We start from the raw sequence: 15,325 nt of genomic DNA, 5'->3' as shown, positions 1-15,325 counted from the left end.
AACTTGTTTAATTGGAAAAAAGAGATAGAAGATCTGTGAATTTTGAAGTACATTAAGAGAAACACAAGCTGTGAAGGGCAGAAATAGCTATTCAGAAGGTGTCTTTGAATGCATATCCAGCCAAAAGAGTAATGGTCCAGGTCAAAAATATTATCACCTCATACAACTGTACTTCTTTTTTTAAATGTCACTTTGTTTTACTGTTTTCAGTTCTGACAGCTAGAGTCATGGGTTAGCAAATACATTTTCTTTAAAATGGCAGCATCTCTGAAATGGTCATTAAGGGTCATTCCTACATAAATGCACAAATGGAATCAAATTACTTTTGCATTTCCTTAGATTAGCTGGAGGATGGGAGATTTGATCCAAGGAAGAACTGTAGTCAGTTTTGGAGCACTTTGAAGACAGGGAAGTCAGTGCCTAAGGAGAAATGCATGAAGGATGTGGTGCGGTCAGATGTGAAAGACAACTTAACTAGGGTCCTTCCTCTGCCCTCACGTGAACCACTTCAGGATCCTGTGAGAAAGTGCACTGGGACTTTCTAGCCTCTGATTGACAAGCACACTTGCGGAACAGGCCAGGTGTAAGTAACGATCATCTGTGTCTGCCTGACCTGTGCTGGAGATCAGAAATGTTGAAGGAAATTGAGAGACCAGGAAATACTTAAAGGAGCCACATCAAGGTTGATGAGAAATCTGGAAATCATCTGTTATTTGGGCTAAAAGAGAACATTTAAGGGGGATGCAATAACTTTAACTATATGAAGGTCTGCCGTTTAGATCTCTGCCGTTTAGATCTTCTGTTTATTGCTACAGATTGGAAGCCCAGATACCATAGGTAGAAGCCACAAAGAGGCTCATTGCAGCACAAGCTAATCTTACAATCATTCTTCAAGCAATCCAATACGGGGATGGGCTGCCCTCCAAAACCGTGGCTCCTGCTGGCTCTAGAAATGGCTAAACTGACTGGCTTTTAGTAGCTTTCTTGGGAAAGAGGTTGGTTGGATCAGGTAATCTTAAAAGTCTCTCACACTGTTACCCTCTGATACCAGTGCTTCTTAAGGCAATGAAATTATATTCCAGGACGAAGGCCTGGAATACCGTACCCCTTTCACTAGCCAAATAGGAACAAAAAATACATAAATAAAGTCAAATCTTCCCTTGCTACAGCTAAGATAGTCCAAAACTCCCCAAAGACTTCAGTACAAATTGAGGAAGACCAAAGGGGAAACAAAACAAGCAGGCAACACAGAAGTAAGAAAACTGCCTGGGTTACTAGGTGGGGTGTCTTGTCCCAGCTTGTTGGAGCTCTGTGGTCCCTGCCCGAATCCACCTGCCAGCTTGGGATATTTACAGCAGCCCCTCAGGGATGGCAGTTTCTCAGGAACGTGGCCTGGGCCCCTCATTGTACAGTAGGGAGCGGTCAGTCATTGGCAGTAAGCATTGGTACTTTTAGAAATACGAGAAGGGAAGTGTGCACTGTGGACACAACATTTTTTCCCTTCTGGAGAGTGAACTTGGTGGTTGCCAACTTGTATAGAGCAATAAATGTCTCTGGAAACGTGATGAGCTGGAGAACGCTGCTTTTATCCGAGCTCTGTAGTTGAAAGGAAAACCGAGAAACTGATTAATATTAGGAGTAAGACCTACGAGGGCCACGCTGGACAGGTCTGGTTTTCGGCGTGGGAGCCAGGGCTGCAGTACCAGCAGGGGCGTGGCTGAAGCAGCCTCCAGTCTTCCCTCCCCCCGCCTCCCCCTCCTTGCTGGCCTCTCTTCTAATCCAAGTAGAACAGATATGTAAAGAATGTTGGTTTGAAAAGGAGCCAGATTAAACTGCTCAAGTGCCTGTGTCTCTGTCAGGCCCTCTGTTTGCCATCAGCTTCGCATAACCTATCTCTTTTTTCTGTTTATTTCTATAGTATCCATGGAAAACATTGGAGAACAAGGTAAGATATTATTGCTTTAAATATAAAACTTCAAAAAAAATAGCTTGAAAAACCAAACAGCATTCATTGGTTGGAGTTAATCAGTTATACTTTGAGGATGTTTGGGTCAAGATGGGGTTAAAGACATCTCATTCTCCTAGTCTCCAGGCTGAATTCTCTCAGACACTTGGCAGGGAGCTCCACCCTGAAGTGGCAGTCACTGTGCCAAAGACTCCTGTGGTTTCGAGAAACAGGAAAATCAACAACTCAGAGTATTATCCCATACCTGAGTCACCTGTGTAATTCATGAAATACCATTGGCTCCAGTCATCTCACACTGATTTAAGTGCCTTATTAGATAATTGAATGTTTCACTGATTCTATGAGTATCACCATTTTTGAAAAAGTTAAAAATTGCTTTTAAAATTACCAAACATGCTATATTTTAAACTAACATATTTTGTTCAACTGTATCTGACTGAATTAAGTTATATGTTAATGTATCTGACTGAATTAAGTTATATGTTAATGTATTATCCAGAATTAATTGTTATCATTCTACACGAAGTTAATGTTAGTTTTGCAAAGTACTTCAAGATTAAAACATCACACAAAGTGTGTTTATGTACATAATCTAAAAAAAAGTATTCAGAATGCTTTTCTTAACAGTTGTCCCATGTGATAACTAAGAAACTTGGACTCCTCTAGGAAGAAATCTCTTTGTTCACATGGTCTCTGTTTAAATGTTTTGTCACTGAAACAATTAGTGCCACCTGATTGGACTCAGGCTGAACAAAATAAGCAGACAGCTTCTCAAGTAGGAACTGCTTTCGCTATTCTTTGTTAGTGAAGCACAGTTCTTAAAGCCTGAGTGTTTTACCATTTCTTTAACACTGTGTTTATGATTTAAAGTTGCATACATAACTGCCTTATTTTTACAATCTGGGAGAGGTCCTTATGGCCATTTTGCCAATAGATGGGCCTGTTTACAGATGAGAGGATTCTAATCATGGGGTATTAATTAAATAATTAACTTATTTTGTTATTTTAGAACAAGCACATCTTTTGTGAATACCCTGGTTTTAGTTATGTGTTTGCATTTACAGTGATAATTATGTTTCTCTCATTTTAGTTGTGTGCCTGATTGCTTATCATCTACTTTTCGCAATGTTTGTCTGGTCATATTGGAAAACTATCTTTACGTTACCAATGAATCCTTCAAAAGAAGTAAGTTAAAATATTAGTATAGTTATCTCCTAAAGATGGAAATCTGTAATACTGATGTCTGAAGTGTATTTTGTCTTTTTATTAATGTTGCAAACTTATTAAGTGTAATGATTTTTCTTATATTAATGTGTTAGTTGAATACTTGAATTTTCATTTGGTAAATAGTATTTTTGCACTGAGTGAATATTATGTTTCTAGAATCAAATCTGTTATGTGTTCCATTTGTACTTTAGAGTCAGGATGGATGGATGGATAGATATGATAGAGCTGAAGGCAGACATGTTTCTATTATAATTATCATACTAATGGTGCATTATTTGGCTGTCAGCCACCAGAAACAACAACAAAATAACAATGTAACTAATCTCTACTTTCAAAATCTGTAGCTAGTCTACAGCTGCCCAGGTACCCAGGCTCCTATCCTGTTGCTCTGACATGTGTAGCCTCCATCCCCAACATTTCCTCTTGGCCTAAAATAGCTGCTCTAGTCCAGCCATCACATCTGCATTCCAGCCAGCAGGCCAGAGAAGGTAGAAAAGAAGAGTAGAAGTAAATGTCCTTCTCTTTAAGGACGCTAGTAGAAATTGCTGATACCATTTCCACTTACGTTTAGAACTTAGTTATATGGCCATATTTACTTGCACAGAAGGCTGGAAATTTAGTCTTTATTCTCAATGGCCATGTTAACCATATTAACTAAGTGAGAAGAAGGACAGAGTGGATACTAGGGGACAACTAGCAATCTCAGCTACACAAGGTTTTTCAATAGAGTTAAATGGCCAAAGTTGCATTTTGAAAAGATCATTCTTGCTAACTTTGTTCCTAGGTCATTCATCCTGGTTAAATGTTTTTGAGCAAAGGACTGTGTCTTACTCATTTTTGTATCCTTGGCACTTAGTCCACGTTGTTGAATAGAAATTCTTTGCTTCAGTAATAATAGTGTGGTTTTAATAAGTTAGCTTAAAAAAAAAGTCTAGGCATCACTGTAAATTGTCTACTGAAGTAATCTGTTTGAAATGCAGCTGTGGTCAAAAAGGCCAATGAATATTCTATATGAACTGGGAAAGGATATTAAAAACAAAACCACAGATATTTGGACAGAATTAATGGCATGTATGGCCTCAAATGTGTTAGAAATAGCCTTTTTTTCTTCTATTTTTTTTTCTATGTTCTTTTCCTCCCTCCTACCATGTTTGCTTATTTCTTATCATCTTTCTTACCCCTATCCTGGCCCTAGTTGCAGGTTTGAAGGAAAATGCTGACTTTTATCGTAGGCGATCTCAATATTCTCTGGTGATTTACCTATGACCTCTACGTGGACCATTCTCAAATCTATTTCAAGCTCCGACCTCTCCCACCCATTTCAAACTTAGATATCTCCCTGCCAAACACAGCTCTTTCCTTCATCATTCCACTGACATCACAGATATTACACCTCAAAAACAGAAGTCACCACCCTCTCCTTCCCCAAACCATGACTCATCTGCTTCTTATACTGCTTCATACCACTGCCAACCACACTGTCATTCAAGCCAGAAGCTTGGCAGCCTTGCCCCTCCCGAAATACCCAAATCCTGGAATGTTTCCACCTCCTAGTTGTTCTTTTTCAGTCACAGCCCTTTTCCTTTATCATTGCCCTAATTCAGAGAGCCTCAGTCATCTCTTTTGCCTGAGACATTGCAGTCTTCTCCATGGCGTCACTCTTTACCATCTTGCCTGCGTTCCCTTCCGAGAACCCTGTAAACATTCATCCTTCATCCTAAGCTGAAGTTTAACACTTTCATTCTCCTGCTTGTGTCTATTCAGTGAGTCCATGCATCCCACAGGGGATTTTGTGTTTTTGTTGTTGTTGTTGTTGTTGTTGTTGTTGTTGTTGTTGTTATTGTTTTGAGCAGAGAAAGATTTATTGCTGGGCTGAGCAAGGAGAATACATGGCTCATGCCCAAAAACGTCCAAACTCCATGAAGGGTTTCAGCTGAGCATTTTTAAAGTTCTGCTGAAGGAGGGGCATCCCAGGATACATGATCAGCTGTGCACAATTCTGATTGGTGGATGGTGCACAACCCTTGGGCACCAGAAGATCTGGGGGCCATGTCAAGTAGCTGATTCCTTCCATTCCCTATAAACCTTTCCTTGCTGTTACTTTTCTCTGTCACCTATCGTTCTGTAACTCATCCCAGAGTCCTCTTCCATTCTGTCCCTAGGCGGTAGGCTCTACAACAGCATGAACTTCATCTGTTTCACTCACTAATTCATCACCAGTACCTAGAGCAGTGTCTGACCCTTCAAAGGTATCCAGTAAATGTTTGTTACATGGTTGAAAGTAGAGACATTAAGTGTGTAGATACAGGTTTGTATTTATAGCTTTGGTAGAAAGTTGAGGTGGCTTCTGACTTCTCCCTAAAATTCTATGTGAGATCATCAACTAAGAATGATGGGGAAGGTAGGTTGACTGAGATTTGGGAGAGGAGAGAAGGCTTGAAAGTGTAGTCGGGAGAGGGGAAAAAATGAAAAGATACAAAAATGCAGAAGAAGTAACATAGTGTTGAGGGAGTAGTTGAGATTGATGACAGTGAGTTTACAGTTGTACCAAGCTTTGTTGGGTGATTTTTGAACAGAAGACATATACCTTATTCAGTTCATGTAACCGTGGGAGATAGGTGTTTATTTATTACCATGTTACAGATGGAGCAGTAGGCTTGAACGTGAGCCCATTATCCTAAGGCATCGAGTGCTTGTATGTGACAGAGCTGACTTTCAAACCGAAATCCTTTTGACCATCGAGGCTGCACTCTTTTTTTTTTTTAACATTTTTTATTGATTTATAATCATTTTACAATGTTGTGTCAAATTCCAGTGTTCAGCACAATTTTTCAGTCATTCATGGACGTATACACACTCATTGTCACATTTTTTTCTCTGTGAGTTATCATAACATTTTGTGTATATTTCCCTGTGCTATACAGTGTAATCTTGTTTATCTATTCTACAATTTTGAAATCCCAGTCTATCCCTTCCCACCCTCCACCCCCCTGGTAACCACAAGTCTGTATTCTCTGTCTGTGAGTCTATTTCTGTCCTGTATTTACGCTTTGTTTTTGTTTGTTTGTTTTTGTTTTTGTTTTTTAGATTCCACATATGAGCGATCTCATATGGTATTTTTCTTTCTCTTTCTGGCTTACTTCACTTAGAATGACCTTCTCCAGGAGCATCCATGTTGCTGCAAATGGCATTATGTTGTCGGTTTTTATGGCTGAGTAGTATTCCATTGTATAAATACACCACATCTTCTTTATCCAGTCACCTGTTGATGGACATTTAGGCTGTTTCCATGTTTTGGCTATTGTAAATAGTGCTGCTATGAACATTGGGGTGCGGGTGTCATCCTGAAGTAGATTTCCTTGTGGATACAAGCCCAGGAGTGGGATTCCTGGGTCATATGGTAAGTCTATTCCTAGTCTTTTGAGGAATCTCCACACTGTTTTCCATAGTGGCTGCACCAAACTGCATTCCCACCAGCAGTGTAGGAGGGTTCCCCTTTCTCCACAGCCTCTCCAGCATTTGTCATTTGTGGATTTTTGAATCATGGCCATTCTGACTGGTGTGAGGTGATACTTCATTGTAGTTTTGATTTGCATTTCTCTGATAATTAGTGATATTGAGCATTTTTTTCATGTGCTTTTTGATCATTTGTATGTCTTCCTTGGAGAATTGCTTGTTTAGGTCTTCTGCCCATTTTTGGATTGGGTTGTTTATTTTTTTCTTATTGAGTCATATGAGCTGCTTATATGTTCTGGAAATCAAACCTTTGTCGGTTTCACTTGCAAAAATTTTCTCCCATTCTGTAGGTTTTCTTCTTGTTTTACTTCTGGTTTCCTTTGCTGTGCAGAAGCTTGTAAGTTTCATTAGGTCGAGGCTGCACTCTTGTCACTGCTCCATGCTCTGCTATGAAGAGTAGACACCACACAGTGTGCCCAGGACATCAACTGGAACATGGAGAAAAAAAATAGCAAAACTTCTATTTATATGTTATTCTTTTATGTTTTTCCTTTTTCAGAAGTTTCGTATATAAAGTCCATAATATATTAGCTAGTAAGAGTACATGTATAAATAAATATGCATATATTGGCAGTGCAGTCTCAAACTATTTTTTATTGATGGGGTACATGATCAAGAGAGTTTGGAGACCATTGTCATGAAAGAAGAAGCCCTTGCTTGCTGGTTAAAAATCTGGGGTTATTCCATTAATAAAGTGCAAACTCTTGGGCTAATCTCCTAACTGATCAGCAGCCAGAGACCCTGCATTTTTAAAATGAGGGTCCTGGACTATTCTGACAGCTAGGTGCTCTTAGGTGCTTAAAATCCTTGAAAAACAGGACTAAATAAGTAGAAGGATAGATAATATAAGAAAATAATGTTAATATTTTCTTGTCACCATTGAGAGAATATAATTTTTCAATTCATGAAGTTTTCTCCCAATATGAAAGTAATAACAACCATACTAAATTATATTTTGAAAATGAAGAGTAGGCAAAAAGAAAAAGAAAAGAAATCTCCCCACTCTAATTCAGCCAGTTTACATTCTGAATTTCTGTTTTTCCTAGTTGTACTCAGAGTGCACATGTTCTTTTTTTTTTTTCATGTAATAGTTCTTCATTGGTTTATTAAATCATTTAAAATAACAGCATAATGTTCTTATCAAAACACTGGGATTTTAGACTGATCGCAGCTTTTCATATTATAAATAATGTTGTTAACATGTTTGTATATGGAGCTTTACCTTTATTTTGAGTTATTTCCTTATAAATTCACAGAGGTAGAATTACTAGATGAAGAAAATGTAAGTCATTTGCCAGATTGCTTCCCAAAAGGACTGTAGCAGTTCCCAAGGCCACTGCTTTCATCAGAACCCTGGCACTGCATGTTGTTACTAAGAAAACTGTTGCCAGCTTAATAGGCAAAAAATTTATATGTTTTAATTTTGTTTCCTGTTTGTTACTAAATTTTAGTTTTTTCCAATTTGTACATCTTTTAAAAATTATACTCTCCTTTAATCTGAAGACTACACTTGATCCCAGATCTTGATTTCTAATATCATTCTCTAATAAAAAGAAGACTTGGTTGAAGTATAACTGAAACACTATGAAATTAATTAATAGTGAGCAAATGCTGTGAACTTTTAATAGGAGGAACACTTAATGTGGACAATACATTTACTCAAGTATCTTTCAGAAACTCTTAGGGAGCCTAACTGCAACATATCTACTAGTTGAATGCATGTAAATTTGATATGCTGATTTAGAATAATTCATATTATGTAAAATGTCTACTTAGAGAAAATTTCTTTTTATTTACTTTACTTTAATGGGTCTGAAATTTTCAAATTAAAACATCATGCATTAGGGAATATTATGGTAACAAAAATTACTTACATTTGAAAGCTGGAGATTTGTTTCTGTTTTTAAAATAACCTCAGCAGAATTGTCAACCTCTAAACAGATTTTTAATTTTTATTTCTCTGAAGATAAAGATTTAGACTCAAATATCATGACCTTGTTTTCACCAAATTGTTTTTCTTTCCTTCATTGACATACTTAGGTCATTTTTTAAAAGCTAATAAAATGAAAACACCTAAACAATCACTCGGCCAAATAGAAACATTATTTATGTTTTCGGTGTCTTCTGTGTTCTCCCATGTTGTATTTCCCTGCATTTCTCAGTATAGCTATCCTGAGTTTTGTATTAATCATTTCCTTGTTTTTCTTTATAAATTTATCATATATATGTATCTGTAAACAATAATACAGTTTAAAGTGTATTTTACTTATACATGTATCAATACGTTGAGAGTCTGTTGTGCACAACTGTATTTCATTCACTGTGAGGTGCCGTATAGGATTCAGTTATTTAGATACATCATACTCCTACCTATCTATACATTATCCTTTTCATGGACATTGGGTTGTATTTAGTCTTTTATATTTCAAAAAAGGATGCTGTACATGCCTCCTTAAACACACTTATAGGAGTTTCAAACAGACTTTTAAAACCGTTTTTTATGATTATCAAGTTGAGGAGCCCAGATTTTTGTTTTTCTCAAATAAGTATTTTTTTTAATTGGATGGGCCAAATTGGCAGGACAGGAAGTAAAGTTAATGACTAGTCCTTTTAAGTCCCAGTGAACTCATGGAATGATTATCTCTAAGTCAAAACTCACTTCGATGAGAACACACGCTTGATGTCTTTCTATTCTTGTTTCTAATTATAGCCAATTGAAAAATGCATCCATTGAGCCGAATTTATTTTGCCATTTCATCTATTAATGTAACTAATATTTGGATAGAACTCTACAGTTTAGAAAGCACTTGTACATGCTGTATTTCTCTTGATTTTCACAAATATCTGAGAAAGTAGGTATGATTATTTCTTTTGTTAGATTTATAAACTAATGATCCATGAGATTTAACAGACTTGCTCTGATTTCAAACTCTTATTACCTCTCTGAATATATATGTCATATACCATTAATATTTTATAAACACCTTTTTGTGGGCATAGTGGATCAATATGTTATCATTTCTTTGAGAACACTGATTAAAATTTAAATTTCTTCCACAGTTCCATCTGTCTTACGCAGAGAAAGAACTGCTGGAGAGAGAGCCCAGAGGAGAAGCCCATCAGGAAGTTCTCAGGCGAGCAGCCAAGGACCTTCCCATCTACACCAGGACCATGTCTGGAGGTAGATGGCAAAGAGTTTTTGGCGGGACAGGTTTTGGTGACTGTTAGAAAGCGTATTTATACTGGAAACGATCAAACACTCACTGAAACACATTGTGTTATGACCTGGATCATTATTCAGTCAGCTCCATAAAACAGAATGGAAGCTTGAATAGTGCTCTGGCACAGACATCTCAGCCAACTCAGAACTGGCTTTGCTTCTTATTTTACCTTCCTGGTTGTGCTCAGTGAAGGTGTTGGAACAGCTGAAATCTTGATGTGTGGTTGTATTCAGTTTTAAAGGTTTAATTGTAGACCTTCCTGTTCTTTTTAATTTAATTTAAAAGAGCAGTATCTATAATGAACATAACATTGATAATTTTACATGAATTTAAAAGTTATTATATAAATTATACAAAACTTAATTCAGGTATGGATACAATATCTTTAAAATGTATGGTAATTTTTAAATAAAGGCAACTTAATAAATGTCACTTGGGTCAAATTTTTTAGGTAACTTAGTAAGTATCTAATTAAAGAGATGTCTTGCAAATTGAACATATGGACCACCAAAATTCACCTGGAGATTCTGTGACTTTAGACCCATGTACCCATTATGGTAACCACTAGTCCTTTGTGACTACTGACGACTTAAAATGCGACTATAAGTGTAAAACACATGACAGGTTTCAAAGACTTGGTATGGAGAAAAAAGTAAAATATGTCACTAATATTTGTATATTAATTATATATTGAAATAATATTTTGAACATATTAGGTAAAGTAAAATATATCATTAAAATTAATTTCCCCTGATTCTTTTTACTTCTTTTAACGTAGCTTCTAGAGAATTTACGGGTACTCACAGGGCTCACAGTGTATTCCTTCTGGATGGCACGGCCTCACGCTCTGATTACTCCCCAGGAGCCAGTGGTACCTCATAGCTTCCCTTGGGGTGCACCTGGGAGACCTGTGCCTTCAGGAGATGAGCAGCCCGTGCCACTCATCTCCGGAATTCCTGGAAAAGAAAGTCATAAGGGGACGATTAAGAACTTATTTCAGCAATGAAAACAACTCATCTTGGCCTTGTTGTCTTATAAAAAAAAAAAAAAAGCAAAAAGCAAATTTTATTCTTAGTTTATAGTGGACGTTTCCTTTTTCGGTCATTCTAATGTTAGCTAATATAACCTTGGCAATTGCTCACCAGCATTTTTTTTTCCAAATTTTAAATTCATTAGTTTGGTTTTTCTGTGGTCCTACTGGACTGCTCACTTAACTACTTTCCTGTAGTTTTGGTAAACTGAGTGCATCCTGTCAGGCGCCTGTGTACTGAATGAGCATCTCGGCATCAGTCATCCATAAGACACAGCTGGCCGTTGTCTTTGATTAGAGAAGAAAGGAGCAGGACTTTGGTCCCAAGAATCAGAATTCTCTACTGGAAGTACTTCTTCCACTACTCGCTTCTGATCTTGTATCTCACCCAGCAGACAAGATGTGAGCTCTTTCCCAGTTTAGGCAACTGATTGAGTTTACCCACAAATTTCTAAATTGTGTTTCTCGTAAAAGCTGCTAAAATGTGCTTGTATTCTCACCTAATTATCCTGGCAGGCACAGGGGATACATTGATTTGAGAGAGACCCTCTGTGTACTTTGATAGACGTGGACATGGTAGCATCCTTCGTGAGCCTTACTAGGACTACTTTATGAAGTATCCGTATACTCGAGAGTGCCTTCGAACAGTTTTGCCAAAAGATTTTCTTTTCTTGGGAAACCTTTTCAGAGAACTGAGGCTGTAGGCGAGTTGTTCCGTTTTTGTATTTACTCAGAGTCAAATATGTCACTTTTTTACCAAATTTAAATTCATTATGCTTGTTAGAATTTAAATTTGGATAGATGATTAAAAGCCATATCATTGTATATTCAACTCACTGTAAAATCTGAGGCTAAGTGGAGCTTTTTGTTCGTAGCAATCCGCTATTGTGACAGATGCCAACTCATAAAACCAGACCGCTGCCATCACTGTTCCGTCTGTGATAAGTAAGAACACCTTTTACTTCTAAAATGTCTACATGCTGGTGCTCTTTTTATATAATGTGTTAATTTCCTTTTCTGAGTGTGGCTGAGGACCATGATGAATTGTCCCTTTTCCCCCCGATTCATTTGGACATGAATGAAGTGCATGATTTTTAGCAACTCAGACTTGGCTAGTTCTAGTTAACAAATCCTTATGTAACTGAGTTCCATCTTTATAAAGATGATCAGCTTCATGACAGTCTGGTGTTATATAATTAAAGGTCCAAGGACAGTACTACTTGGCTTAAGACTGGACATTAACAGAAAAGTTTTATCCAGACTTTCTGTAAATACGTTGACATTTTGCACTTTCTTTAGCATAAGATAGTTATATATTAACATACTGCATTGTTTTTAGAAAACGAGTTATTTTATTTGCACCTTAAAGCTTGTGTATGTTGAATTTAAAGTCCTATTATTGTATCATATATAATTGGCCACAGGGTTTGTTTTAGATGAGGACTTGTGCTATTACTCAGTTTTTAGATAAGTAAATAATCTTGCAATATTTTACTTGCCACCACTCTTTTGAAGTAACTGTTTTATATTTCCTTTTTATAATGTATGGGGATTACAGTTTTGTGGGATGTTGAGTTTTGTGTGTGTGGTTTTTTTTTTTAGATGTATTTTGAAGATGGATCATCATTGCCCATGGTGAGTATGGCCCTATGCTTAAGTTCTTTCCTTTATAACATAATAAGTTGAATCATTGATCTTTTTAAATCGTTTTATGAATGATATCTTGCCTTTGCTGACCTAGGAGGTCCTTTCAGATTTAGTTTGTGATATTTGTTTAGTTAACTCAGAAGAACCTTTCTTTATTCAGGAGAGTTTCCATGAAATAATTTTAACACCAGTTGGTTTACAATGTAAAAGTTATTTTCTCATATTTGCTCAGAGCAAATGCGTTTCTTTTTTGCATGTGTATAAACACAGAAATTCTGAAATACTTCCCAGAAATTACACCAAAATGTACACATAAATTATACACAGTGCTTCACTTGAAGTTTTTCTAATAAAGCTGCCTGTTTTTAAGAAAGTAAAGTATTATTAAAAATATGTATTATTACTGTATTTCCTCAAGTATGAAGTACATATCGAACTCTAAAATACTTGGTCATTATTTACTGACTTTCTCTGACAAATTACACCATGCCCCTAAGTAGAAGTTAAAGTAGGCTAAATTAGATGTTGTAAAAATCTATATTCAAAATCATTTTGCTTTCTATAAAAATGCTATTTGTCATCTGATACAAAAGCTGCTTCTTACATTCCTCTTGGAAGAGAAACAGTCTTTCCTATTCTCATGTTCCCCTAGTCCTCAAAAGGGTCATTGTCTTCATCCACATGGTCCAGTCTTAATGCTCTCAGCCTTTGTCTGTCCATTCTCTCCTCCTGAAACCAGTACAAGTAAGTGAAGGGAATGTCCCCTGTCCTTTTGTAACAGAACACAATTAGATGAGGCTTGTATGGAACTGTCTGCAGTATTCTTTCTTGCCGTTACTTCCTTCAGATATCCTAAGAGGCAATCTCAGTAACTGGTTTGCACTCGTACTGGAATCTTCTAGAGCTGCAGATCTGACTGTGCTCATACAAGGTGCACGCACAATTTTTGCCCTCTTTATGAATTCATTTGCCATACAAAATACCCTTAAGTTCCAGCATGACTAAATCTAATGCTGTTCCCTTTACCTTGTATCTTTTGAGGGAGGAAGATATAAACATTTTTCATTTCCCCCCCAAATTTCTAGTATTTTCATAAGCCCAGTAAATGTTTAATTTTTAATTTTTTAATTAAAAATTTTTTTTATTGCAGGAACACTTACCATGAACTCTGTTCTCTTAAAATTTTGAGTGCACAATACAGTATTGTTAACCTTAGGTGCAGTTGAGTAAACATTTTTCATATCAGCATAGTTCCACTGTAAACATTGAGAAAGTCAATAGAGAGCGAGGTTACCTTACCCACATTAGAGCAGAAACAAAGGTATTTGAGGAGAGGAAACATGTATGTTCGATGCAATGGGTATGTTATACCAGTTAACAGAGTTAACCTTCCATCTAGGTCTTGTGTCATGTTTGTACAAGATCGTCCAGGAATTCCCTTGTCTTTATGAAAAAGGGAAAAAATTAAAAGCTTTGATAGAAAAATGACTATAAAGTACAAGTGGTATTTGTATTTATGTTTATTAATAAAGTAGTTGGAATTCTTACCGTCCCCACCCCCATCTCCAAATATAATGACTTCAGAGTAAAAACGGAGAATTATAAATCTCCATATTTGGAATCATAGCACATAAAGCTGGTGCTCAGAAAAGATCTCACAGTGCTTTTTTTGACAGAGAAGGAAAATGAAGTTCTTAGAGACTGTCGCACTTTATTAGGGCCTCATAGTTAGTTAGCATCAAATGTGCATGATGACCTGGCTGCCTGGCTCCCAGTCCTGTTTCTTTTCTTAAACCTCCCATTTAATGTACTTTGATCATCTGGTTGCTTCAGTGGTGCCCTAACGGCAAGTGGCTTGTGAAGAGACTTCATCTAATTTGGGAAAGCCTGAAAGATTTTTAAATTACTTAATCGTAGTTAGGAATCAAACCCAAAGGTAACATAGAGAAGAACTTAGAAAATTCCCCTTATCTGCTTGATATTAGTAGATTTCTCACAAGATCTAGGCTTAAGGCATGTGCTTATTTGAATAATTGGGCAGGAAATACAGTTACAGGGTTCATGATTGTTTGAAGCAGAATTACATATCAAATTTTAAAAAGCTGAACACAGAAATTCCTTTCTAGTGAAATGAATGTCTTTAAATGTTTGTATGTGTAAAGAAATCTTATGAGTTATGCTTAAAGAAACACCAATAAATTTTAAATGATAGGAGACCAAATACTTGTGTTAAGGTTGAACCTGTGTATACCTAGGGCGACAATGCAAAACTCATTGAAAATGTTGTTTTTTGTTTTGTTAACAGGGTGAACAATTGTGTTGGATTTTCAAATTATAAATTTTTCCTCCTTTTCTTGGCTTATTCTCTGCTGTACTGCGTTTTTATTGCTGCTACAGATTTACAGTATTTTATCAAATTTTGGACCGTAAGTCATTACCTTGGTGACTTTTTTTGGTATACAAAAATACATATATAGATTTTCAGTAGTGAATTAATTTAGGCACTAATGTTATAGACAGAGCTAATTTTTATATAATCAGTCCTCATTATTCGCAGATTCCGTGTTTATGAATTCACCTACTTGCTCACGTTTATTTGTAACCTCAAAGTAAATACTCAGCATAGCTTTTGTGGTCATTTGCAGACATACACAGAGTAGGAAAAACTTGAGTCACCCATGTGCACATTTCTAGTCGAGATCAAACAAGATGACCTGC

At 36.6% G+C, this 15,325-nt stretch overlaps 1 protein-coding gene across 4 annotated transcripts in view; it reads left to right on the top strand.

Annotated features, from left to right (window-relative positions):
• Positions 1–15,325, top strand: part of ZDHHC2 (zDHHC palmitoyltransferase 2) — a 57,302-nt gene that overhangs the window by 25,211 nt on the left and 16,766 nt on the right. For all 4 annotated transcript variants that reach the window (XR_012502452.1, XR_012502451.1, XM_074353510.1 and 1 more), the window contains 6 exons: positions 1,919–1,945; positions 3,057–3,151; positions 9,770–9,890; positions 11,836–11,905; positions 12,563–12,595; positions 14,913–15,033. Coding sequence is in view for 2 of the 4 variants with exons in the window: in XM_074353510.1 (XP_074209611.1) it covers positions 1,919–1,945; positions 3,057–3,151; positions 9,770–9,890; positions 11,836–11,905; positions 12,563–12,595; positions 14,913–15,033 (467 nt within the window). In the remaining 2 variants the exon portion in view is untranslated. The remainder of the gene's footprint in view (positions 1–1,918; positions 1,946–3,056; positions 3,152–9,769; positions 9,891–11,835; positions 11,906–12,562; positions 12,596–14,912; positions 15,034–15,325) is intronic.

This window comes from Camelus bactrianus, chromosome 26 (genome assembly GCF_048773025.1).
Source record: "Camelus bactrianus isolate YW-2024 breed Bactrian camel chromosome 26, ASM4877302v1, whole genome shotgun sequence".
Taxonomy (NCBI): Eukaryota; Metazoa; Chordata; class Mammalia; order Artiodactyla; family Camelidae; genus Camelus; species Camelus bactrianus.
The sequence above is the reverse complement of the archived record's forward strand: the minus strand, read 5'-3'. Positions and strand labels throughout refer to the sequence as shown.